The sequence below is a fragment of the Microcebus murinus genome, chromosome 11 (assembly GCF_040939455.1).
Source record: "Microcebus murinus isolate Inina chromosome 11, M.murinus_Inina_mat1.0, whole genome shotgun sequence".
Taxonomy (NCBI): Eukaryota; Metazoa; Chordata; class Mammalia; order Primates; family Cheirogaleidae; genus Microcebus; species Microcebus murinus.
This window is the reverse complement of record NC_134114.1, coordinates 53589944-53617321: the sequence shown is the minus strand read 5'-3', so window position 1 is coordinate 53617321 and position 27378 is coordinate 53589944. Positions and strand designations below refer to the sequence as shown.

At 38.2% G+C, this 27378-nt stretch overlaps 1 protein-coding gene across 3 annotated transcripts in view; it reads left to right on the top strand.

Annotated features, from left to right (window-relative positions):
• Positions 1-242: 242 nt before the first annotated feature.
• Positions 243-27378, top strand: part of FAM169A (family with sequence similarity 169 member A) — a 74544-nt gene continuing 47408 nt past the window's right edge. For 2 of the 3 annotated variants that reach the window (XM_012783610.2, XM_076008109.1), the window contains exons 1-5: positions 243-369; positions 21413-21547; positions 22683-22782; positions 23461-23546; positions 26991-27162. In XM_012783610.2, coding sequence (XP_012639064.2) covers positions 21416-21547; positions 22683-22782; positions 23461-23546; positions 26991-27162 — 490 coding nt within the window. In that variant the 5' untranslated portion in view covers positions 243-369; positions 21413-21415. The remainder of the gene's footprint in view (positions 370-21412; positions 21548-22682; positions 22783-23460; positions 23547-26990; positions 27163-27378) is intronic. The other variant, XM_020290103.2, reaches the window with a different exon arrangement.

Here is a 27378-nt window from a genome sequence, read left to right as displayed (position 1 = left end):
CCTGGCGGGGCCTGACGGCGGGCCTGGAGCGCGGCAGGGCGGCGTCCCCGGCGCCGAGGAGGGGCCGCGCCGCGCGGGCGGGCGGGGGGATTCGCGGTGGGCGCGGGCGCGGCGCGGCTGCGAGGGCTGGAGGCGCTGCGGCGCGAGTGCGTCACGTCGGCGGAGGGCACGGTGGGCTGCGGCCGACCCGCGACGAGGAGCCGGGCGTGCGAGCCGAGGGGGAGGCGGCCGCGCCAGCCCAGGCAGCCGCGAGCGGAGCGGCCCGGGACCAGCCAGCCGCGGGTCGCTAGCGAGGAGCCGCCGGCTCCATTCATTCGCGCGGCTCCGCCTCCTTTCCCGGGCGCCGGCGGCTCTCGGGGAGCGTCCGAGGTGAGTGCGCTGTCTGTCCCGGGTGGAAGCCGGGGGTGAGGCCGAGGTTGCGGCGCCGGCCCAGCGCCCTGCCGGCTTCGGCCCTGTGCCCCCCGGTTGGCGACGCGGGCCGCTGGCTGTGGGCGGCCCCTGCGGACCGGGCCTGGCGCAGGCCCGCCGGGCCGGGGCGCGCAGCCAGCTGGCGGCGGCCGGCGGGCCCGCAGGGGCGTGAGGCGCCCCCAGGTGCGCGGGTCTCCGCGTCAGCGCCACCATTTTGTGTGAGGGAATGCCTCCTTCTTCCTTCCTCGCCTGCGGTTGCATTCCGCTCCGTAGCTGCTTGCTGAGCCCCCTCCCCTCCCGCTTCCCCCGCCTGGACTCTGCGTTTTCGCCGACTGCCTTGGCGTGGTGAAAAGCGGACCTGGTGAGGTGTAGACCTTAAGCGTTTAGACTTGGTTCAGCCAAGCAGGTGGCCTCCAAAGATGCTGTGACCACCTTCCTTACCTTTAACTACTTTTGGGATAGGTATTGTACAGACTCTCCCTCCTCTGAATTCAGGTCGTAGCAATTTTGTTCTAATTTTGTTCTCAGCTGTGTATTATGCAATTTTCCAAGAGGTCTGTTCCTCAGGAGATGGAAGGATGAATGAAGCCCTGAGTGGTTTATGGCTCGGGGGTCCGGAATACGTGCACTCCCGTTATTGTCCTTGGGGAGAAATGATGAAGCACCCCACTTGCTTTTCAGCTTATGGGAATTGGTGTGGGTGCAGTATCTGTGGGAGTAGATTCTGAGCGAACCACCTGATGCAGGCCACCTTCCCCCTTTGGGAGATCTTTTCCAAATCTAAATTAAAACGTGTGTAAGGATTTTTGAGGGGGTTGGGACAGGAGGGACATGTTGCTAAAAGATTACCCGAAGGAAAAGTTGTGAAAAATTGTGATTCAGAACTGTTAACACAGTTTGTCATTTTCAAGGTTCCTGAGAATTTGGTCATTCGTTTTAATTGGTTGTTTCCTCACGAATGTACTGCTTATGTACCGAGTAGATTATACTCATGCCATTTGTATTTTGTCACTGCATCACAGACAGGGATTAAAATCTGGAATGGTGGCTGTTGCATAATACGTACATCGGGGCCTGGCGGGAATTCGCTAGAGTGGATCTGGGTTTGGTGTGCCATGTTTTTATTTTGTAATTTTTTTGCACATCACAGTAGGTGTACAGGTAATCTTTGCAAACTATTAATATGTCTTGTTATTCTACTGTGAAGTATTTACAAGAGGAGAGACTTTTTTAGTGACTAATATGGACCAGACTAAAATTTTCCATTTTTTGCTTTTGCTTATTTTGGGGGGAAGGAGGCAGGGAAAGAGATGGTGAGAGGCATCTGGGAAAAGTCCATTTGTGATAAGACTTCCAGTATAAACAAAGCTAAAACATAGTAATCTTTTACAGAAAGCTTGTAGCTGTCATAGTGGACTTCTCTCTTTAAATTTATGATGAGGATCACTTTGGGGAATTTAGAAATAGCTTATATGAGTAGCAACATTGACCTCTTGCACCAGTGATCATAAATTAAGACATTTTACCTGTGGATTTTAGGTTCTAAAAGGTTTCGAATTAGTTTGACCTTTGAAATAGGATTCAAATCATTACAAATGGTTTCATTTCTTTAATAAAGATGAAATATACATCAAAGAACTGATTTGGAGAAGATGAAATATTTAATAAATGCTTTTGAGAAAGTAAAATTATCACGTTGCCCTCCTTATTAAACCTTTTCTCTGTTTAGTTGAAGACTCTCCCACTAATTTGTTTCTTTTTTTTTTGTAAACAAGGGATTCCATATTGTGTTCCATCCCTTCCAGAAATATCACGCTTCCCATTAATGACGTGTTTGTGCTGTAAGGGGGATTATGGAGGTGAAAGGGATCTTGGACATTTAGAGAGTCTTGGTTTAGGGAGTTTAGGTAAGCAAAGATTGCTTGCCGGTGATTGCAGGTGACCTGTCTGGATCTATCCCAGGCCCTTGGGGAATGAGATTGTTCTACCAATTTCAGCAGAGTCAAATACAACTTTTAGACCTTTACATTGATTCTGTTAATATGCAAGTCAGAGAGGTGCACTGAATTGGTACAATTGTATTTAATTGACTCCACTTTGGAAGTGATCTTAGTGTGCTTCTTATCCTTAACATAGCTTGAAATTTTGAGCAATATTTTACTAAAGATTGAGAAATTGAAAAAAAAAAAGAACCTAATATTTTTCTCTGTTAGCTCCTACCTGAATAATTCTTTTTAGTCTTAAGCATGTTATGTTCAGTCATCTGTCTAAAAATGCAAAAGGATTTACTTTTTAAAGGTAACTAGAATAGAAGAGAAGTGAGTATTCATGTAGAGATTCCAAAAATAACTGTTGGATTTTGTAGAAAGGATTGTTGGTTGGTTAGGAAGTTAAACAAAACCTTTATGTTCCTTTCCATTTCTAAGATTTTATGATTCTAAGTGGAAAAAAGGAATTACATGATTATTGTGCGTAAGATGGTGTTCGCTTCACACGCCATTAAGCTTCCCATCCTTTGTATATTTAACCTTGAAATTTAAGTTCTAAATTCAATATGCTTCATTGGAAATAGGAGTATTTCACAATTCTTTTGATGATAACAAAATTACTCAAGGTAGAATTTATTAAGGAAAAGGTGTGATGATTTAAAGATAATCAGGGAAAAGCTGATAATTTACTAAAGATATCATAAAATAATTATAAAGACTCATGGAGTTTTAGAGCTGATGTATTACACCTTAAGGTTTATGTGCTCTGTATAGGGAAGTGTTCATCTGTGCTAACCTATTTCGGATAGAAAGTTTATGACTTTACCAGGAAGCACGAGATTAAAAAAAAAAAAAAAAAAAAAAAGAAAGTTTATGACTTAACCTAGGTTTCACATATTTTAATTTTTTAAAGAACATAACTTTGGTTACTAGTTGTTCCAATAAGATGTTAGTTTTAGGCTAAGGCAAAGGTTGCTTTCATTTATTCAACAAATATGTCTGTTGTGTGTGTTGTAGGACACAAATAGATAGGTCCTACCCTCATGGAGTCTATAGTGAACTATTGTGGATTAAAATGTTACAGGTTCCTTAAAATCTAAGTGCATAAAGATTTTTGAAAATAAAAATTGGGAACAAATCAATTTAGTAAATTGCATATTTTAAAAGAGTGCCAAATTGCATGTTATTACACTTTATTTGTAACTTCTAAGGTATGGAAATAGTTTAATTGGAAAATTAATTACAGTAGTACTTATAACCTGAGCCAGGGACAGGGGACAGAAACATGAATGTGCAAAGTAATCTAGAAATTCTGTCTTGAAGGTGAGACAGACACTAAGCAGATAATTCTATCCTGTGAGTGATATGATGGAGCACGCAGAGGAGGTATTAATTCTGTTGGAATGAGTCTGGAAGGGCTTTACAGAGGCAATGACAGTTGAACTTGGTCTTGAACAATGGATGAATGAGAATTTACCAGAAGTTTTTGGAGGTGTGGGAAATCACGAGTAACGGTTCCAGCAAATGCTAAAGCATAGAGTTATAATTGGTCCTGATCTAAAAATAGTAAGATCAGTTAAGTTGGCCCAAGTCCCATTGTGGTTTGGGACCTGATTCTGTATGGATACGTGTGAATTTTACTACATGGTGATGGAGGACAAGTAACGGATTTTAGAAGGAAAGAATTCATGGAATGGGGGTCTCTTTCTTTCTTTTTTTTTTAAACGAAGATCATTCCACTAGTGGTTTAAAGGCTAGACTGGAGTGAAGAAAATAGTTACAAGCCCTTTTGATAGTCTTGGCAAAGCTCTGAAGCAAGGCAGTAGCAGTAGAGGTAACAAAGGAAGGGCTAGATTCGAGAAACATTTGCTGAAGTAGAAAGGTATTGAGTAGAAAGAGATGTGCTTTGGTGTGAGACAGACTGGGTTTAAGTCAGGGCACCAAGGCCTTGCTGCTTTATGATTGTGTGAACTTGGGACCGTTACTTAAGCTTTTCTGAAGCTTGGCTTCTTGAGCTGTAAAATGAGTAGAAGACACACCTTGCAAGCTTATTGAAATGATTAGAAATAGTATATAAGGGTGATTGCCTGATATGTGATATATGTTTAATAATAATATCACTAAATTCTGTTGATGATGATGAATGGTTGTGGCTGTAAGAGAAAGGAATGACTGAGTGTAGAATGCTTCCAGCAAGTCTTGGCATGCAGCTGGGTAGGTGGTTGCTTCTTTAACATAGATTGTGAAAAGAGGAAGAAGAAACAGGCTTACAGAGGGGGAGAAATTAACTTTTGACATATTTTATTTAGTTTTGAGTAAACTGTGCAAACATGAGTCTGATCTGGTGGAGATAGAGCTAGGCATTCGGAAGCCATCAATGTATATATTAATGTTTGGTAAATTGAGCCACTTGACAGTAAGAGCATGGAGTAGCCAAGGCTTATAGTTAAGTGAAGTATTGTGGATTAAAATGTTAAAGGGTCCTTAAAGTCTAAATGCACAAAGATTTTTGAAAATATGAATTGGGAACAGTTCAATTTTTTAAAGTTAATTCTTTTTTTTTTGAGACAGAGTCTTGCTCTGTTGCCCGGGCTAGAGTGCCGTGGCGTCAGCCTAGCTCACAGCAACCTCAAACTGGGCTCAAGCAATCCTTCTGCCTCAGCCTCCCGAGTAGCTGGGACTACAGGCATGCGCCACCATGCCTGGCTAATTTTTTTCTATTTTTTGTAGAGACTGGGTCTCGCTCTTGCTCAGACTGGTCTCGAACTCTTGAGCTCCAACGATCTGCTTGCCTTGGCCTCCCAGAGTGTTGGGATTACAGGTGTGAGCCACTGGGCCTGGCCAATTCAGTTTTTTAGATTGCAGTTTTTTGGGGGACACAGAATCTTCCTCTGTTGCCCAGGCTGGAGTGCAGTAGCAGGATCAAGTGATCTTCCTCCTTCAGCCTCCCAAGTAGCTGAGACTACAAGTGTGCACCACCACAGCTGGCTGATTTTATAAAAAAACTTTTTGTAGAGATGGGGTCTGGTCATGTTGCTCAGGCTGGTCTCGAACTTCTGGTCTTGAGTGATCCTCCCACCCTGACCTCCCAAAGTGTTGAGATTATAGGCATGAGCCACTGCATTGGGCCCTTGCATTTTTAAAAATAGAAGATTGCATGTGTGTTTATGGGTTGTGCAGTTGAGAGGGTTCATTTGCTGAAATCAAGGAGAGAAAGAAACTACTATGAGTTGGGAGAGAGTATTATCTTGGATGTCAAAGAAGGAGAGAAACTTTTAAGTGGTAGAAGGTGGTCACTGGTTTGTCATAAGGTCGAGAGGAATGAGAATGAAAATAATCAATTGAATTTGGGAGTTGGAAGGTTGTTGGAGGCTTTAAGTGGAGTAATATTAGTATAGTGATAGGGACAGAAGCCAATTTAGGAATGCATAGGAGTGGAGAGAAAGTCAGGGAGTTTGACTTCTTGTTTTTTATGCAATGATTTAAGATAAAGTAATAAACTGTACTAGTAAGAAATTTTATAGTCTAAAATCTTTTATACATGTATATCAGTGTTTTCAAATTTGGATCAGCCCCTGATATACCTGATGGATTTATTCTGATACTTAAGTTAGCAGTAGTTATTATTCAGTGTACTTCTACAATTTAAGCCAAATATGCAAAGGTTTGAACCCTGACTTTGCTGTTCCTAGCTGCCCAACTTTTGTTGAGATATTTAATCTCTTTGGGTCTCAACTTCCTCATCTGTGAAAGAATAGTTGGAGCCCATCTCAAAATGTTGACAGAATTACCTAAATGTGATATATCTAAAGGTAAGCTACTAATATTATCATCAATGGAATTAGGATAGTTTTTAGGATCTAGTTCAGTGATCCTCATCTTTTTCTGCCTTTTTTCCATACCCATCCCATGTACAACACTTCGTTGAGTTATATTTCAAAGCAGTAGTTTACTATCTCATTTTAAAAATTGTCATTTGTCTACCATTAATCAATCAGGCCTCAAGCAATCCTCCCACCTCGGCCTCCCAAAGTGCAGGGATTACAGACATCAGCCACTGTGCCAGGCCCTGGTTCTGTTTTCTATTATTTATACTCATGAGTGGAAATAATTATTTTTTTCTATTATTTATACTCATGAGTAGAAAATGTAGCTAAATTTAGCACAAAGTACCCAAATATTAGATGTCTTGATGTTTGGCTTTGGGTTATAATATCTGAAAGTACTTGCAATTAATTTCAAATCATGGAAGAAGAAATTGAAGTGATTCTGAATGGATTTGGGAGAATGCTAACTTTTTGTGTCTGAGTAGAATCTAATAATGGAAGAAAAAGCATAGTTTTACTTTATAAAATGATTCATATGAATTTATGATTTCATATGTGATTGCCCACTGAATTGTATGTAGTCTGTGGACTCTTTGGTCTTTCTTTCCGGAACTCTGTGATATTGGCTTGGATGGAGCCAAGGAAAGTTCTCATGCCTATGGGCAGAGAAGAGTTTCTCTTATCCCTAGTTGGAAACTTACCAGCTGTAAGTAACAGTATTCTTTGATCCGCTAGTTGGCTAGAATGTGTCTTCATGCAATGCCATTCATATGTAGGTAGCATTTATTGTTGGAAAGTCCCAGCTCTTCACTTTTTTAGAGATACACAGAATGAGTCCTAGTTTTCATCTGCATATTGCTTCTTCAAATATTGGAAGGTAGTTTTCTTGCCTCTCTTTTCCAGTGAGAGTTATTTCTTCCATTTCTGTTCCTCATCTACTGTACCATGGTTTCAAGATCCTTTGTTATCCTGGTGTTTTCCATTGAAAGCATTCCAGTTTTTTAATGTGATTTTTTTCTTAAAATGTGCCCACCAGAGTGGATTAACCACTGCAGATGCTGTCTAATGCATGAAAAATACAGGGATATTTTTCTATCTTTGGATCTGGAAAGTTATAAACTCATAATGAAGCCCTATTCTGTAGTTATTTTGTCTTAACAAAAAATTGGTTATGGGCCGGGCGTGGTGGCTCATGCCTATAATCCTAGCACTCTGGGAGGCTGAGGTGGGAGGATCGTTCAAGGTCAGGAGTTTGAAACCAGCCTAGCCAGAGTGAGACCCCGTTTCTACTAAAAATAGAAAGAAATTAATTGGCCAACTAAAAATATATAGAAAAAATTAGCCAGGCATGGTGGCGCACGCCTGTAGTCCCAGCTACTCGAGAGGCTGAGGCAGAAGGATTGCTTGAGCCCAGGAATTTGAGGTTGCTGTGAGCTAGGCTGACGCCACAGCACTCTAGCCCGGGCAACAAAGTAAGACTATGTCTCAAAAAAAACAAAAAACAAAAAATTGGTTATGGTTCATATTGAATCTAGAATTTAGTATGAATCTAAATTTCAAGGTCTTACTTGTCCTTCAGCAGTGGATAATTAAAAACTATCATGCAACTTAGTGAATTTCATTTTTTCCCCAGCTCTGTTTTGGAGTAACTTGTTAAAGAAGTATTTGGTAGGCCTTTTACTTTGTCAGTTTTTGTTTCCCTTTTATTTATTAAAAAAAAAATCTAACTCTGAAGGAATGACTGATTAATATGGTTGTTATATTCTATAACAATTGTATTACGCTTAAATACATCATGTATTATATTGACCTTTTGTCTTGACGTGGGAACCCGCCACCAAGTTATACCTCTCTGGGAACAGATCACCTAGGATCAGAGCCAAACCCTGCCACTTCCTATAGTATGTGAACTTGGGCAGTTTACTTAACCTCTCCATACCTAAGGCTGATTCAGAAAATGTATATAGGAATACCTGCTTCACAGAATCATTTTGAGGAATAACCGAGATACTGTAGGGTATTTAGCATAATGCCAGGTGCAAGATAAGCAAGGAATCAGTAAATGGTGGTTCTCTTATCATCAGAAATCACATTCTGTGTTTAAAAAAATGATTATACTCACGCATGTAATCCTAGCACTCTGGGAGGCCGAGGTGGGCAGATTGCTTGAGGTCAGGAGTTCGAAACCAGCCTGAGCAAGAGCGAGACCCTGTCTCTACTATAAATAGAAAGAAATTAATTGGCCAACTAATATATATAGAAAAAAAAAATTAGCCGGGCATGGTGGCACATGCCTGTAGTTCCAGCTATTGGGTGGCTGAGGCAGGAGGATTGCTTGAGCCCATGAGTTTGAGGTTGCTGTGAGCTAGGCTGATGCCACTGCACTCACTCTAGGTTGGGCAACAAAGCGAGACTCTTGTCTCAAAAAAAAAAATGATTATAAATGAAAATTTAAGGATGTTACTTACCCCTTTGTAAGTCAAGACCTTACTTCCTAGCTTCTATCTCCAAATTAGCTATATAGCTTTAAATGCTTTTTAGTTTTTTATTTTTTAAATATATAGACAAAGTTTCACTCTGTCATCCAGGCTGGGGTGCAGTGGCATGATCTTAGTTCACTGCAACTTGCAAACTCCTGAGCTCAAGTGATCCTCCCGCCTCAGCCTCCCGAGTACCTGGAACTACAGGTATGCGTCACCATGCCCAACTAATTTTTTTTTTTTTTTGGTAGAGATTGGATGTTGCTATGTTGCTTAGGCTGATCTTGAACTCCTGTCTTCAAGTGATCCTCCCACCTCTGCCTCCCAAAGTGCTAGGATTATAGGTGTGAGCCACCATGCCTGGCCTGTAAGTGCTTTGAAGGAAAAAAGCACTTATATAGATATAGACCTTTAAGTTATTAATTAGAGTGCCTATCAGAAATCGTTTCTTTGTCCCATCCCTACTTTTTACATGTGGAAAAATGCCTCCCTGGAATTCTGAGCCTAGTAGGATAGACAGATGAAGAAAAATGAATCACATTTTTATGTGTTGTTTTGTTATGTGATAAGTACATTAAAAGAATTATGCACAAGGTATTTACCATGGCAGTCCCTCTACTTGTCTCCCTTCATTTTTTTGTCAATCCATCCTATACATAGCTACCAGATAAATTGTCTTAAAGCATAGCCTGAATGTCTCTTCCCTGCTCAACATCCCTTAATGGCCTTGTATACTAAATAAAGTCCAAACTCTTAGTCTGGGATTATTGGCTTGCTGTGTTCTGTCCTCAATTTATATTCCTAGTATTTCTACCACCATTTGTCTTTGTAACCCCTAACTCTCTTGGTAAATCCAACTACTTGCCATTCTTTGTATGCTTTTTGTCTTCCATTTAGCATGTTCCTTCTCTTTGAGGCCTTCCCCTCTATCTCTGCCTGTTGAAAGACCATCTATTGCTTTTCTTTTTTTTGAGAGAGTCTTGCTCTGTTGCCTCGGATAGAGTGCAGTGGTGTCATTGTAGCTTACTGCAACCTTTAACTCCTAGGCTCAAATGATCTTCCTGCCTCAGCCTCCCGAGTAGCTGGGACTACAGGTGCATAACATGACACTTGCCTAATTTTTTCTAATTTTTTTTGGTAGAGATGGAGTCTCACTCTTGCTCAAGCTGGTTTTGAACTCCTTACCTCAAGCAATCCTCCAGCCTCGCCTCCCAGAGTGCTGGGATTACAGGCATGACCCACCAGGCGTGGCCTATCTATTCCTTTTTGTCTAGTCTTGAATGTTCATCTGTGGCAGCTTTTCGTTGTAGCACTAGTGTGTGGTTTATTTATACAAACTTTTATTTAGTCATTTATTTAATAAATATGTTTTGAAGTTAGATAAGCTTACTACTATCTCTTTTCTGTTTTTCCTATGGGCCTACTGCCAATAAGAGGTAAGAAAAGAATTTTACTGAATCTGAGTGAATAAGCCCACCTGAGTTTGCAAGAGAGTAGCAAGAACAGATTGTCTGAGACCATTGCTCCACATGCAGAGGCCTGGGAAGGACAGAAATAGCAAGCCCGTGATTCAGAGGCTGCTGTTTTTCTAAATTGATGTGATACTCTGCAGATAGTGGCAACTTTTGGTTACATTTCTTAGTTTTCTAGTGAAAATATTAGGGAATCGTATCAGTGGTGGTGGTGATTGTGACTCAGCAGAATATTTCATAAATGGTATGCCAAAATTCAATTTCAAGTTTTGTTTTTGCTTTGTTGAGAGTTAGATATGCTTCCTTTAAATTGAAAACATTCATAGTCATTGTTCTAAATGAGACAAATCTCTGTGATATTTTATGTTAAAGATGTCCACAACAATGAGCCTGTAGTTTATACTACTGTTTAAAAAAATTGTTTATATCCTTGAGGCTCACTATGCTAACCCCTGTTAATGTTAATAAAGCCCTGTAATGTCAGATATATGGTAAAGAAGCCAGGTATAGAATAAGGGATTTTAGATTAATTGTCTGATGTTGAAATGGACAAAATTTTATGGTTTATTCATTTAAATAGTTCTTACTTTGTCATTTCTGAGCTTCGTTAGCTACTTCTGTGAGATTATGAACAGTGCTCAGTGGTCTGGATTATGGGCTTGCAGAGTTGCTGATGTGCTCCTGAGACAGATGTGGTGTTTACTGCAGTGCAGTATGTAATAGGGTCAAATGGTAGCTTCTTAGTTACAAGCCCATTTGTGTTTGTTTCTGTCTTAAATATCTGTTAATTTATTGCTAGACTTTGCAAGTGTATCTGAGGAGTGTAAGTAGCATTCTCTATATTCAGCTCTTCTAGTATAGAGGGTAAAGATAAGGATTTTTCATCCATTCCTAGGTATGGGAATTGAGTATTTATTTTGTGTTCTGTCAAGCACTTTTGAAATACCTTTGATTATGAGTTTAATTTCAGCCTTGTGAGTCCTGCTTTGCCCCATAAGGTAGAACCCCCCAAATTCATATTCTGTATCCTTTGGAGGTAGGATGCAGGCCTTCAGCCTACATTTTGCCTATCAGATACAGCCAAGATTGCTGCACTAGAAAGTGAGCTTCCTGGAGGATAGAGGCTCTGAATGGAATTGACTTTCTTCCCCTTGTGTCTCCCTCTTTTTCCTTCACCTCACCAGAAGTAACTATTGTTAACAACATAATGTGTGCCTTTCCACACTTTTCTGTACGAACATATCAATCTGTTTAAAAAACTATGTGTAAATAGGCTTAAAAAAAAAAGTTGGGGGGAGCAAAAAAAACGTTGAATATTTTTGGTGTTTGTTTTTCCATTTGTATGAATTGTCTGTTCATGCCTTTTGCTTATTTATGCTCATCTTAGCTTTAAAAAACCATTGCATTATTTATCTGTATTAAGGTATTAGTGTATATAGGTCATACTAGTTATAATTTACCTCTGTTTTTTTTTATTTTTAGATGCAAAATTTTTTTTTTTTTTTTTTTTTTTTTGAGACAGAGTCTCGCTTTGTTGTCCAGGCTAGAGTGAGTGCCGTGGCATCAGCCTAGCTCACAGCAACCTCAAACTCCTGGGCTCGAGTGATCCTTCTGCCTCAGCCTCCCGAGTAGCTGGGACTACAGGCATGTGCCACCATGCCCGGCTAATTTTTTATATATATATCAGTTGGCCAATTAATTTCTTTCTATTTATAGTAGAGACGGGGTCTCGCTCTTGCTCAGGCTGGTTTTGAACTCCTGACCTTGAGCAATCCGCCCGCCTTGGCCTCCCAAGAGCTAGGATTACAGGCGTGAGCCACAGCGCCCGGCCAGATGCAAAATTTTTAATATATATTCAGTTATTAGTTATAGTTTATTCTTTCCTTAACCAGAGATTGTTTTCCTCTATATGTTTAAGTAATTTGCCCATGGTTACACAGCTAGTAATCCTCTCAGTTTGCCTCAGGAGCACACACTCTTTATTTTTTTTGAGACTGAGTCTCACTGGTTGCCCAGGCTAGAGTGCTGCGGCGTCAGCCTAGCTCACGGCAACCTCAAACTCCTGGGCTCAAGCAATCTTCCTGCCTCAGCCTCCCGAGTAGCTGGGACTACAGGCATGTGCCACCATGCCCGGCTAATTTTTTCTATATTTTTATAGTTGTCCAGCTAATTTCTTTCTATTTTTAGTCGAGACAGGTTCTCACTCTTGCTCATACTGATCTTGAACTCCTGAGCTCAAATGATCCACCGGCCTTGGCCTCCCAGAGTGCTAGGATTACACGTGTGAGCCACTGCAGGAGCATAGTGTTTTACACTACCTTTCACACACACCATCCTGGCCCATATAACTGGATTTTGCTTTTGAGGGCCTAAGCCATACCAAACACCCAGTGCCTTCATGTTTAAATGATTTCTTATCAATGAGCATTTTCCTGGATATTGAGAGGAATTAAACCTTTAGTTGGAAAGAGCATTTGTAAGACTTCTGCTGATATGCATTAAGCAATCTTCAACCATTTTAGGGCTGCCTAAGATGCTGTTTTCAGGCATACCGATGTGATTGAAAAAATGGACCTGGGAGTCAGACTGCCTAGGTTCAAATTCTCTCTGTTGCTTACTCGTAGTATGTCCTTGAACAAGTTACTCAACTGCTTTGTGTCTTTGTTTCCTTGTTTGCCAAGCAAAGATAAAGCACTTGCCTCATAGGTTTTCAATAAAAGCTGTATCAGGGAATACATGTGAAGTGTTTATTAATAGAATAGACCCTTGTATGTAGTCCACTATTGGGTTACCAACTATTACTTCAAAAGATGGTTTTGCTTCCTACTTGAAAAGAATGAGGCAACCAGTATGAATCCTGTTTAACTTCCTGCTCCATTATCTACAAACTTACAGGCAGTCCTCACCCATTTGTAATGAAGTATTTTTCCTTTCCCAGAGGACAGAAAAGGATTGCTGAGCATTGTTGAGGCCCATCTGAGATTTTGATAATTGTAGTAGTCTGTTCAGATATTTTATTTTTATCATACCCAAAAACTCAGCTTTCAGACCAGAAAAGGTGAGTGGTTGGATGAATCTAGGATTCAGGGCCTTGTGTAGGGCAGGAGTGCTAGGAGAATAAGAGGTTAGTAAGTTAAAGAGATCAGCTGAGCTGATATATTGCAGGGCCTAGGTTAGTTAGGGAAGGAAATGATGTTAGGGAGAAAAGAGAAAAAGGATGAAATCAAGAGAAGAATCATAATGTTCAGAAAGAGATTTTCTGTGTAAAAGGTTGAGAGTGTTGCCGATTATGTTGCCTGGATACCTAACCTATTCTCGGTGTTGGAGAAACAATCGTGAGAGGTAGGTTCATGTCTCGGATTGGTTGAGATAATGATTTTTTTTTTTTGTCTTAGAATTCTTTCAGCTCTAAAATGTCCTTTACTCCTTTTGGATCTGCCTCTCCCTCTAAAGCCCTCAAACAATAGCAGTAACCCATAAGAATCATGGACTAATTTAGGAACTGAGCATGTAGATTATGTTCCTCATTTTAGAGTATAGGTGACATTCAGTAGTTAACAATTAATAGGGGAAAATCACAATAATAGAAATTTCTTTAACTTTTTTTATATTTTTCTTATTAAGAGCATTCATTGTTTCAAATGGTTATATGATTTTTGGGGGGGGGGGACGGAATGACGTTATTGAAAGATACAATGTAGCTGATGGGCATCTTAGAGCCCTTATGTAAGAGGTCTTGGTATTATGTTTTTATACAGGTTAGCCAGGATTAATGAGCATACCATTTGCTTAATTTATAAATTAATTTGGACACTTTTTACATTTCATTGGACATTCTGCGTCAATTTTTTTTTGATGAGTTAGTTCGCTTAAGGCTACATTGAGCTTTCTCATTCATGTAGAATCTAGTTAGGCCTTTTGGTTTATCTCATGGGCAGAGCATAAAGTACTTGACAGAATTTGATCTGACAGCTTTACAGTTATGTAACATGGAATAGAAGCTTAAAAACAACAAAAAAGAGGGAGAAGCAAGGGATTTATCATAACAATCTATATTTTTCTCCAAACCTTACCACCATTCCCCTGCCTCTTTAAACTATAATAGCAGAACCACTGTAAGGCCAGTAATTTACATGGTCTTAAATTAACGAATATTTAAAAAAATAATTGTAAGCCTTTAGAGGTGAAAAGGTCTTTAGGATTATCTTGTCCAGTTGCATCACATTACCAATGAGAATACAGAAGCCTAAAGAGGGTAAGTAACTTGCCTATGGTCATAAAACTAGTTAGTAGCAGAGCTGACCCTGGAACCAAGGTCATAGAATTCCAGTACCAGTGTACTTTCTAGTACAATCTGTGGATAGAATATTTAATAATGTAATTATAGTATTTTACAAAAGGACATTTTGTATAACTTTGACAAATACTATGATATTTGAATTTCCATATTGAATACAAATGGTTATATTGGAAAGTATATCTGATTGCCTGGATTTATATTCTTCTAGCCACACTAGTGGTGTTGTGTTAGTCAATGTCTTAAATACTAAAGTTTAGGAGTATCTTGTTATATATTAAATGTGATAGTCTCTTTAAAGCCTGGTATATGGACACTTTTCAGTAGATGTTATCTGTTTCTGTTACTGATTTATAATAATTTCTAGTTATTTCATCTTCCTTTAAATTCTAATAAAATTTCACATTGAAAGTGACTGGTAATGAAAATAATGGATTTAAGGACAGATCCGCAAAACACAGACATATTTTAGAATAGAAGGGGTGTGTGTGTGTGTGTGTGTGTGTGTGCGCGCGCGTGTTAAGGAAATTAATTAAGGAAATCTTTCCCAGTTTTTTTTCCATATTAAAAAATTTCGGGAATACAGTTGTTTTTAAACTGTATTCAAAAAACATGACTTCTGACTAAGGGGTTTTTCCCTCAGTGCTCTTCTGTATGCCAATTTGAGAGTATCTAGATTGTCAGAGTTAGGGAAACAGGGTTGTTTTGTATTTAAATAAAATTTTGAATATAAATAAAAGAATACTCTCTGGCAGTAAGAAAAATAAGCTCAGAAGTTATTATTTTTCAATTTAAAAACCTCAGTCTAAAAAGATTTAAGAAGGAAGGATAATGAATTTCTGTTTTCACACTTAGTCACGTTCTGCTTGCCTTAGATGTATAGGAGTGCCTTCTTGTGACAAGCAACCCCATACATAAAATGTGCTTTCTGATGTGTGTACCAGTGACTTAGGAGATATTTTTAGATGGTATTTAGGTGGATGTTTAAATTATGATAGGAATTTTAATGCTGATTAGGAAAATGTATAATCTAATATTTCAAATTGGTGGTTTCATAGGTCTTAATAGTTTAGGATGAATGTTTCTAAAAAAGAATGAGTTGATATTTACTACAACGTGTATGAACCTTGAGACCATGATACAAAGTGAAATGAACTAGACACAAAAGGACAATTATTGTACAATTCTACTTATAAGCTTCCTGGAATAGTCAAATTCATAGAGACAGAAAATAAATCAGGTTACCAGGGGCTGGGGGGGAGGGAGGAACGGGGACTTATTGTTTAATGGGTATAGACTTTCTGTTTAGGGTGATGAAAAAGTTCTGGAAATGGATAATGGTGATGGTTGTGCAACATTATGAATGTACTTACTGCCACTGAATTGTACACTGAATTATGGTTAAAATAGTAAATTTCATTATGTATATTTTATTACAATTATAAACAGAGGGGTAGGAATGGGATGAGGGAGTGTATGTGTAGATTTTTTAAAAAGTGAGTTGAGAAAAATATTACATAGTGTTATAGGCACTTGACACAGAGAAAAATATTGATGATGGTATGCAAATTATAGATGTTTGGGCAATGCTAGGATACAGGAAAGATCAGTGGGCCAGGAAGACCTGACCTGAATTCCAGATTCAACCTCTGCCATGAACTAGCAGGGTGGGCCTCTATGTGGCTCTTATCTAAAGGACATTAGATGAGAAACCAAGACCTCTAAGATTGCTTGCTACCCTAAAGTTCTCTGATTCTATGTTATGCCATTAGGTTTGTTATTCAGATGACCTAGTTTGCATATTTAATAGAATTTTCTCCTTTTCAATAATAAAACTAAAAAAATACATGTTTAGAATTTTAAACATGACATTAGCATTTTAAATCTTTTAAGAACCATAATATCATAGTAACAATAGATGAAAAATTACCCATAAACTGGCTGTTCTTTCAAACTCTTTGTTTTAATATGTCATATTGTATTCTTTATCTAGACTGCCATATTTATGTGGTTGTAATCAGCTGTGCTTTTATAGACAAAATTTTTGGCGGCAGTCTTCAAATATTAATTTATATATAATTTATAATTAATTTATCCTACAAGTTATGATTAATCTTAGCTATTGAAACTTTTAAAAGTACTCTGTACATACCTTATTTTGGTAACAAATATTCAAATGAATCTTTTCAGTTGCTTTAAGGTGCATACTGTGATATTAATCCTCTTGAGCTTCATCTAGTCAATGATATGGTATATTTAAATGTCTTTTAGGCCAGGCATGGTGGCTCACACCTATAATCCTAGCACTCTGGGAGGCCGAGGCGGGCGGATTGCTCGAGGTCAGGAGTTCAAAACCAGCCTGAGCAAGAGCGAGACCCCGTCTCTACTAAAAATAGAAAAGAAATTAATTGGCCAACCAAAAATATATAGAAAAACTTGGCCAGGCATGGTGGCACGTGCCTGTAGTCTCAGCTACTTGGGAGGCTGAGGCAGGAGGATCACTTGAGCCCAGGAGATTGAGGTTGCTGTGAAGGCTGATGCCAGGGCACTCACTCTAGTCTAGACAACAAAGTGAGACTCTGTCTCAAAAAAAAAAAAAAATAAAAAAACAAAAGAAAACAAAATCAGAGATAGTCCCTAGGCTGACAAAGAAAAAGTAATTCTCCTAACCCATGTAGATTCCTAGACTCCGGTCATAAGAGGAGGACATACTTCTCCTTGAGGGTCTCTGTAAGGACTCTAGGGTCAAGCAGTCTATGCAGTCAGTGGGACAGATCCCTGGCCAAGGACCCCCAGGAGGTCATTTGCCTATATTTGCCTATGTTCCCCTGGTTCTCCCAACAAAGAGTTCTGAAAAATGCCTACTAACCTCAAAGGAGCAGGTCTTCTCTCTATAAGAGATTTACTTTCTAGTTTCTAACAAAGACTCCCTAGGGAACTTTTCCTTCTCCCAATTTCCCATGTTGATAAAGATGTAACAAAGATGGACTAGAATAAAGATGAGATTAAAAAGCATACACAAAGGAAGAAGATTTTACTAAAAAAAGAAAAAAAACTAGGGCCAAGATTTTAGATTAGGATAAAAAATAGTTCCTCTCATTATCATGATTGTGTCTTCAAAATTCAGAAAAATGTATTCAATTATATATAACTTATATATGTCTTTCATCTTTTTTTAATGTGTCAATCTCATGTTTCCATTAGATTTTCAGTTCCTTGCCTTCTAATACTTTGTTGTGATAAAATGGGTTTGAAGGTCATTTCAAGAAGAAAGTATTAATAATTTTTAGTTGATCAGTTAATTTTCTTCAGCTTCTCCTTTTATAACTTTTAAAGCAAAATTTGAAGAGGTTGTTGACAATTGCAGGAAGTGGGCTTTGCAGTTTTTGTTTTGGGTAAATATGAAATAGTCAACTTTACTAGCTTTGTTTTTACCCCCTTTAAGAACTAGTAGTTCAGTATTTGACATAGATCATAAGTTACTTTTTACTTACCTCTTTATCGTGGAAAACTTTCAAGAATAAACGAAGTGGTATACTCTCCACAATGCATTTGATTGATATGTCTCTTATGTTACGTTTAATTTATATTGCTTTCCACTCTACATTTTTTCTTTTTTCATTTTGAGACAGGGTAGAGTGCTACCAGGCTAGAGTGCTACCTTTTTCTTTTAACTCCATGCCATATATTTATTGAAGAAATTTAGTTATTCTAAATTTAGCTGACTACATACTTAAGACATCATTTAGCAGACTTATCTAGTGGCTTGGTTAAATCTGGGTCCAGTTTTCTTGTTGCATCACATCAGGATGCGATTTTCTTGTCTCACTGTTAGCAAGATTGGTTAGCCTGGGTATACAGGCTTACAAAAGTGAGTGCCACCATGTCCACCAAAAGACCCATGCAAGAATGCTCATAGCAGCTTTATTCATAATTGTCAAATGTTGGAAGCAGCTTAAATGTCCAGCAGCAGTAGAATGGGTAAATAAATTGTATTTGTATATGAAGGAATACTACATAGCAATAAAAAGGAACAAATTAACTGATAGATGCAATAGCATGCATGTTTCTCACAGAAATAATGTTGAGTGAAAAGAGTTAACACAATGGAGAACATAATGATTCCAGATATAATAAGTTCAAAAATGAGCAAAATTAATGTCTCATTAAAACATAAGATCAGTGAAACAATACTATCCAAAAAGTCTTTTCCTCACTGATTGAGAGATCTCCTTTATCATATAGTCAATTTCCATTGGCATTAGTGTGTATTTTTATATCTTATTCCATTCATCTGTCTGTCTGTATCATGTTTTTTTTTTTTTTTTTTTGAGACAGAGTCTCGCTTTGTTGCCCAGGCTAGAGTGAGTGCCATGGCGTTAGCCTAGCTCATAGCAACCTCAAACTCCTGGCTCAAGCAATCCTCCTGCCTCAGCCTCCGAGTAGCTGGGACTACAGGCATGCGCCACCATGCCCGGCTAATTTTTTGTATATATATTAGTTGGCCAATTAATTTCTTTCTATTTTATAGTAGAGACAGGGTCTCGCTCTTGCTCAGGCTGGTTTCGAACTCCTGACCTCAAGCAATCCGCCCGCCTCAGCCTCCCAGAGAGCTAGGATTACAGGCGTGAGCCACCGCGCCTGGCCAATGTTGTTTTAATTATAGAAGTTTCATAAGATGTTTTAATCTCTGACAGGGCTAGCACTTTCCCTCAATTGTAGTTCTCCCTTTTTAGGGTTTTCCTAGCTATTTTTGCTAGTCTGTTCTTTTAAATTAACTTATATTCAACTTGTCTTGCTTCAGGAAAAAATAAAACCTTAAAAGTATTTTCATTGGGATTAGATTATGATGTTGACACTTCCTTTCCAAGAACATAATTTGTCTTTCGTGGTGTTTATTTCACTTCTTTTTTTTTTTTTTTTTTTTTTTGAGACAGAGTCTCGGTTTGTTGTCCAGGCTAGAGTGAGTGCCGTGGCGTCAGCCTAGCTCACAGCAACCTCAAACTCCTGGGCTCGAGCGATCCTTCTGCCTCAGCCTCCCGAGTAGCTGGGACTACAGGCATGCGCCACCATGCCCGGCTAATTTTTTATATATATATCAGTTGGCCAATTAATTTCTTTCTATTTATAGTAGAGACGGGGTCTCGCTCTTGCTCAGGCTGGTTTTGAACTCCTGACCTTGAGCAATCTGCCCGCCTCGGCCTCCCAAGAGCTAGGATTACAGGCGTGAGTCACCACGCCCGGCCTATTTCACTTCTTTCAGGAATGTTTTAGAGTTTTCCTCATACAGGTTTTTACTGTTTTTGGTTGTTAAATTTAAGCGTATTTTGACTTTTGCTATTGTAAATGAGGTCTTCTTTTCTGTTTTTACTTTTTGCTCATTCCATATTTCCTCTTGCTATTATTATTATATATATGAAGACTTGATTTCTGTATACTAATTTTATATCCTCCTATTTTACTAAATTTTCTTATTATTTGGAATATTAATAGTTTTTTTCATGGATTCTTTTAGGATTTTCAATTAAGTATATTATTTGAAAATATTAATAGTAGAAAGGAATAGTTCTTCCTTCTCATCTTGCCCCCAGCCACAGTTTTTATGTCTCTAATTGCTTTCTCTTGTCTAATTGCATATAGACCGTTGCCTACATATATATAGTAGTGGAGTCCTTATTTTTCTTGACTTTAGTGGGAAAGCATTTTCTTTTTCCTTTTTTTTTTTTTGAGACAGAGTCTCACTCTATTGCCTGGGCTAGAGTGCCGCAGCGTCAGCCTAGCTAGCTCATAGCAACTTGAAACTCCTGGGCTCAAGAGATCCTTTGGCCTCAGCTTCCTGAGTACTGGGACTACAGGTATGCGCCACCATGCCTGGCTAATTTTTTCTATATATTTTTAGTTGGCCAATTAATTTCTTTCTTTTTTTTTAGTAGAGATGGGGTCTTGCTCTTGCTCAGGCTGATTTCGAACTCCTGAGCTCAAATGATCCTCCAGCCTCGGCCTCCCAGAGTGAGTGGGAAAGCCTTTGGTGTTGCTCCATTAAAGTACTGGACTTTGTTTTTTTAAACAGCTATATATGTATGAAATATAATTTACATACCATGACACTGAACCTATTGAAACTGCAATTCAGTGATTTTTTTTCTCAGTAAGTTTATAGGGTTGATTTTTTTTTTAAAGTAAATTTATAGAGTTGTACAACCATTACTACCATCCAATTGTAGAAGATTTTCATTATTACAAAAAATTCCGTTGTGTCCTTTTACAGTGACTTTTATGTTAAGTAGTTTTATGTGGCATATTTATATGCATTATTTTTGTGTGTATCTGCTTATGGTTATGTCTTATACCTGTATAAATATATGTATTTTTATCATTTAAGGAAGTATCTGTTACTGTTTCATTGCCTGCTTTTTATTTATTTATTTTTGGGGGGACAGGGTCTTGCTCTGTTGCCTGGGCTAGAGTGCAGTAGCCTGATCATAGCTTATTGCAATCGCAAACTCCTAGGCTCAAGCAATTCTACATCAGCCTCCTGAGTAGCTGGGACTACAGGCACATACATGCCACCATGCCCGGCTAATTTTTAAAAAATTTTTGTAGAGACGTGGTCTCGCTGTTGCCTAGGCTGGTCTTGAACTCCTGGCCTCAAGCAGTCCTCCTGCCTTGGCCTCCCAAAGTGCTGGGAATACAGGCGTGAGCCACCACTCCTGGCCTCTGTTGCCTGTTTTTAATACAAATGAATTATGTTTAAAAGCTTTGTTTTTGACATACCTGATTGAATCAGCAGGCTCAAGTTGTAGTCAGTCATGGCATAGTGAAATAGGAAAGTCTTGTTACAATAATATATGGCAATATTACAGTAAAATTTTTTTTCTATGAGTAAAGGAAGATGGCATTTCATATTCTGAAATGTTTTGTTCCATTTTGTTTGTTAAAGAGGATGGCATTCCCTGTGGATATGCTGGATAATTGCAGTCATGAGGAACTGGAAAATTCTGCTGAAGATTACATGTCAGATTTAAGGTGTGGGGACCCTGACAATCCAGAGTGTTTTTCTCTTCTCAATATTACGGTAAGGTGTTCTACAGTGTTGTTTATCAATCTTTTCAGTCCAGTTTATACATGAAATCAATATTCTTTTATTCATCTTTAAGTGTTAACTAGCCACTTTTGAAATTTTTATCAGAAATCTGTTCAGTAAAATGGGTAAATATTGGTTGATTCATAGAGCAGCATGATCAGTTTTAAAAAGACAAACTCAAAATAAGTAAATAAAAAAAAAATAAAAAGACAAACTCCAGGGGTTATTGCTTAGTATTTGTCTTTATGCCTTTGAAATTATATATGAGAAGTTCTTTAGCTTTGCTAAGACTGTTTATTATTTGCACTAACTCAGATTTAATTTAGATATGGAATTTGTGTGATTAGAATTTTTTTTTTACTTAAAAATAGCAGAAAAACTTGAAATTATACATTTTTGTGTCTTCCTCTTCCTAAAATAGTAAAATCAAATTATCTTGTCAGTAAGCCATGATATTTTGTGATAGGAAGACCATTAGACTTGGAATCATTAGAGTTCTCCTATGAACTGAGGTGGGCACATTCCTCAACCTCTCTAGGCCTCAGATTTTTCTTTTGGAAACGATGACGATTTAAAAGTTGTTGTTGTTTTTTTTTAATGTCTTCTCCAGCAGCAATGTTTTCTAATTCAGTGAATTGTAATGTAGTCTCTAAGTGGGGAATTAGTGTTGGATTAACGAAGGAAGAAAAGTGTTAAAGCGTGTTAAAAGCACATATCTCACTGGAAAAATAAATGAACCTAACTGCTGTCTTTTCCTGGAAAATGGAATATGTTCCTCTCAAAGAGGCTAAAAAACTGATGATGGATTATAGTTTTTTTATGGCCTTATGGGTCATATCATGGCATTTGTTTTAATTCAGGCGTGTGGCTGGAACCCAGTAATATTTATTGAAATAAATTTTCATTTTTTCTGTAAGACAATAAAATTCTTCCGAAAGGGAGATAGATACCTGATTAACTCTTTTTTTTTTTTAAAGAGACTAGAGACATCATTTTCTATGAAATGGAGCTATGTAACTAGAATTAATGTATTAATAGGAAAATTTAATACTTTGGTAAAAAATTGGTGTTTTTTGTCATGTATTTTCTTAACAGACTTTTCACTAATCTTTAATTGTCATTTCAGATTCCTATTAGCCTATCAAATGTAGGCTTTGTACCTCTTTATGGTGGAGATCAGACCCAGAAAATTCTTGCTCTTTTTTCACCTGAGGATTCACTGACAGGTCTCTTTTTGTTTAATTTGTTATAAGTCGAGGAATTTTTCTTCAGACTGTTAGAAATTATTAAAAAGATAGCTATATGAAGGAATTTGTTCTTTAAAAAACTTGTTTCAAGTTGTAATTTTAAGAAAATGTAATTCTCAATTGCTTACAATTAAATGTTTAATGGATGAAATAAAAATAGTATAGATGAAGCACCCATACATTGTGTTATAAAGTATGGGTATATTTAAGAGTGTCTATATAGGCCGGGCGTGGTGGCTCACACCTGTAATCCTAGCACTCTGGGAGGCCGAGGTGGGCGGATTGTTTGAGCTCAGGAGTTCGAGACCAGCCTGAGCAAGAGTGAGACCCCATCTCTACTAAAAATATATATAGAAATTATCTGGACAAGCAAAAAATAAATAAATAAATAAAAATAAAAATATATAAAATTATCCGGGCATGGTGGCGCATGCCTGTAGTCCCAGCTATTCAGGAGGCTGAGGCAGAAGGATCGCTTGAGCCCAGGAGTTTGAGGTTGCGGTGAGCTAGGCTGGCGCCACGGCACTCTACTCAGGGTGATGGAATGAGACTCTGTCTCACACACACAGAAAAGAGTGTCTGTATAATAAACCTTACCAAATAGTAATATTGTATATCTTAAAATGTAAATATTAATGATTATTTATTCTGTTTTAGCTGTGGCACTTTACCTTGCTGATCAGTGGTGGGCTATTGATGATATTGTGAAAACATCTGCCCCTTCTAGAGAGGGGCTTAAGCAGGTAACAAGATCCTGTAATTTTGAAAGTCTGTCTTATGGGACTATTTCACAGTGTTTCCTATAAACAGTGATAGATTTTGAAGTTAATGGGTTCTTCCCTGTTTTAGTATAATGAGGTTACATTGAACCCCTAGACTTTCATCCTTATGATGAAACTGGTATTCAGGTTGGGCTTCCTCTATTTTATGTGATTCTAACAGTATCTCAGAATTGGGTGAGGAAGAATGAATACCTATAGATTAGTTGAGCTATGGCTGCCTTTATCCATTTTAGCTTCTGATTTTATTTGGTAAAGGAAAAGCTAGTTCTCTTAGTGTGTTGCTTAGCTTCTCTGTCTGTTGGAGAGACTGATCAGGAAACTTGTTTATCAGTAGGGCTTCCTTGCGTGGTCCACACAGTGTTTGAAACAGTGCAGTAACCAGGTTCAGCAGAGAGCAAGCGTCCAGCCTCTGCAGGGTTATAGTAGAAGCCAGCTGACGAAGGAGTGTCACAGGAGGGAAGCTGATTTTCATGCTAGAAGTGAGAGCGTTTAAGAGACATCTCTGGTGCTCTGGTTATTGGAGGATAAATAGGACAGGCTGGAGGGAACATCCACAGAAACCACGATGTAAAACATTTGAAGAGGCAGGGCAGAATAAAAAAGCGATGAAATATTTGGTGGCTGGAAGAGGGTGATTTACAGTAAAAGTGGAGGGATAGGAAACTTTGACTTGGTGGAGGTACATTAGACCTTTCTTAAGGAGAATACTAACTTTTTGGAGAAGCACTACTATTCATTAATAGGTGTAGGGATCCTTGTTAATTAATCCTAAGAGAAAGAGACTCTTGCTGAGGGAATGGACTTAACAGAAATATGTATTCTGATATTCTTCCTTGGAATGCTTCTAGGATAGGCTAAACTTGTAAAAACCTGCCAAATTTACAAGGTACATTTTTGTGGGCAGTGGAACCAATCAGAAGAAATAAGGAAAATATGTCAAGAAACTTTGAAATCCAGGATAGAAAAATGAGAAACTTGTAGGTTACTGGGTGTTACTGTGTGTTCCTTTCTTCCCTTTGAATTTGGAACTTTGGAAGAGATAGGAGAATATGAGAATAATACACATACCATTTTTACTTCTGGATATTGCATTAATTCTCAAATGTGCCTTGAGGTTCTAGAGTGATAGGCCCATCTCACAAAGACTAGGAGAATGCATACACCTGGCTATCTGCCAGTCTGATAAAGAACTTTGAAGAAAAAACAAAGGGGAGAAGGGAATTAAAAACTTGCATAAAGCTGTAAAATTGGAGTACTAGATAGCAGTAAAGTAATATAACTTGTTCTCAGGAATAGTTCTGTTAGCGAAAGGAAGCAAATATGCCAAGAAAATAAACACCCTGAGGAGTTTAAACATGACTGAGGTTTGGCACATTGCAGGGGACATTTGGATGTGAAGGTTAAAGGATGGAGAAGGTGACATCTTATTATGATAGTATAAGTATATTGTAGCCTGTCCTACTCAAGTGAAGAAACTATGAAACCTCCAGATATGGCAAGAGAGGAGGAGTCAAAACTAAAAATACGACTGTAACTATTTGGACTCCTTCAGCCTTAATTATCTTTGTGACAACATCATTTCTTGAAAGTAGAGAAATCAGTAAAGGGGGACTGTTTTTCTAGTCAGATCCTGGCTAATAAGGAAAAATTGGTCGGTAAAGTTACAGGAAAGAGTAACAGTTCTTCTCCTTCACAAACACATGACTTTGAGCAAGTCACTATATTTTTGTAAACCTTAAGTCCCTCTGTCTCATATAGTTGTGAAAATTAAATGAGATAAAGACCATAACCCAGTGCCTGAACTGTAGAGCTCAATTATATGGGAGGCCCTCAGTAGTGTACTGCAGAACTTCATCCTTTTTTCTGTCCCAGTCACCATTTTATCAGTTACTTAAAGAAGATGTAGATGGCATGCATATCACTTCTGCATGTCATAGTGCTGAATGCAGGAACTAATCTGTGAAAGGCAGAATTAAGAAACAAAGAGAAGAATCTAACATGATAAGATTAAATAGGGAGAAATATAAAGTAATACTTACAAGTTCAAAAAAATTAACTGTACATGTACATCATAAAAACTAAACTGAAATGGCAGCACATGTGAAAAAGAGTTGGGCTCTATTAGAAATAAAATCAAGGTTAGTGCAAAAAGCTAATAAAAACCTTAAGTTTTTATTTAAGTTTATATAGAAAGTTACATAGAAAGCTTTAAGTTATATAGAAAGCTCAATATATATAGAAAACATCTTTAGTATTTATAATATCCATGTGCCAGACATGAAGAGAGATTTTAGAGAAGCAGTTTCAAGGGAGAAGACTGGAATGGCAAGAGTACCCCAAATTGCATTAGATCAAATTGCATTAGATTAGCCTTTTACTTGAATTGTTCCTCTGTTTAACTTCGGTGTGAGATTTAGGGGAAGATCATGGCTATCTTCAAATTATTTATAAGCTATGTGGCTGCAGGATATCAAAATATAGCCTTTGGGAAATAGAATTCAGCTCAGTATGAGGAAGAATTGTTGGTCATAGCTGTACAAAGAAGGAATAGGCTGCCTTGGAATGTTGTGCTAGTGGGCTCTTTGTCATTTTGTGTGTTGTTCTGTGTGGAATATCCCTTGCCAATGGTATTTTTGAGAGTAGTGCATGTATATGGTTAATCCTTTCTCTCTCCACTCAACTAACTAGAGGGTGAACTTGTTTTCCTTTAAGGTGACTTGGAGGAAACTAGACTTTATGTATAGAACTCTTGTTTTAAGCAGTGAAAGGTGTCTATGGGTAAAAACCTACTCTTTGATGTCAGTAAGTTGTGGGATTGGTGGGGTCCTTGTGACCACCACCATGGTCCTGTGTGACCATGTAGCCCTATGTATAGGGCTGGGATATTCCTTATAGTTATACAGCAAAGACAAGGCTGTTAAATGAATATTTTACCTGGAAAAGATGAGACAGATTCCTTTCCCAAGAGCATAATTATGGCTTCCCTCATCAGATGAGGTAATTGTTTTCAAAGTCTTCAGGGGATAACAGTAAGCAGTATATGTAGTGGGGGCTGCAGTTAGAGTTGGGGATACCATGGATCTGAGCAGCTGGTGGCAGAAAGAAGATATTAAGTGCTGAAAGAGATGCCGGAGGATTGGTACATTGGGACCTTGTTTTGCCTAGTTTACAGTTTTGCTGAATAGTAGTATTCCATGCATAATATGTGTGTATGGAAATGGATTGTAATCAATATGAATGATTAGCCTCATCTTTGTGATAATAAAATGTTTACAAATTATTTTGAATGTATTCAACGTGCTTTGAATGCCAGTATGAGGTATGGGAACAGGGAGCAAGGTAAATAGCATCTCCTAATCGATGCATGTTATAACAATTGTGCCTGGTGTTTGACTCTCTTTGTAGGTGAGCACTCTTGGGGAGAGAGTGGTTCTTTATGTTCTGAATCGAATTATTTATAGAAAACAGGAAATGGAGAGAAATGAGATCCCATTTCTGTGTCATAGCAGTACTGATTATGCTAAGATTCTGTGGAAGAAAGGAGAGGCCATTGGGTTTTATTCAGTTAAGCCTACAGGTGAGTCTTTAAAAGTTATTTAAACTTCATGTTATGAAAATCTCCATTTTAGATCCCCAATTGTATTAACATCTTTGTTAAATTAATCTCTGGGCTACAAATTGAGGTGATTCTACTTAGTATTTCTTGGGAGTACTTTGATTCTGCCATCCTATGAAAATAGGATTTTTTAGGAAAGTGTTTTGAAACAAACAAACAAAAGAAGAGCAAACATTT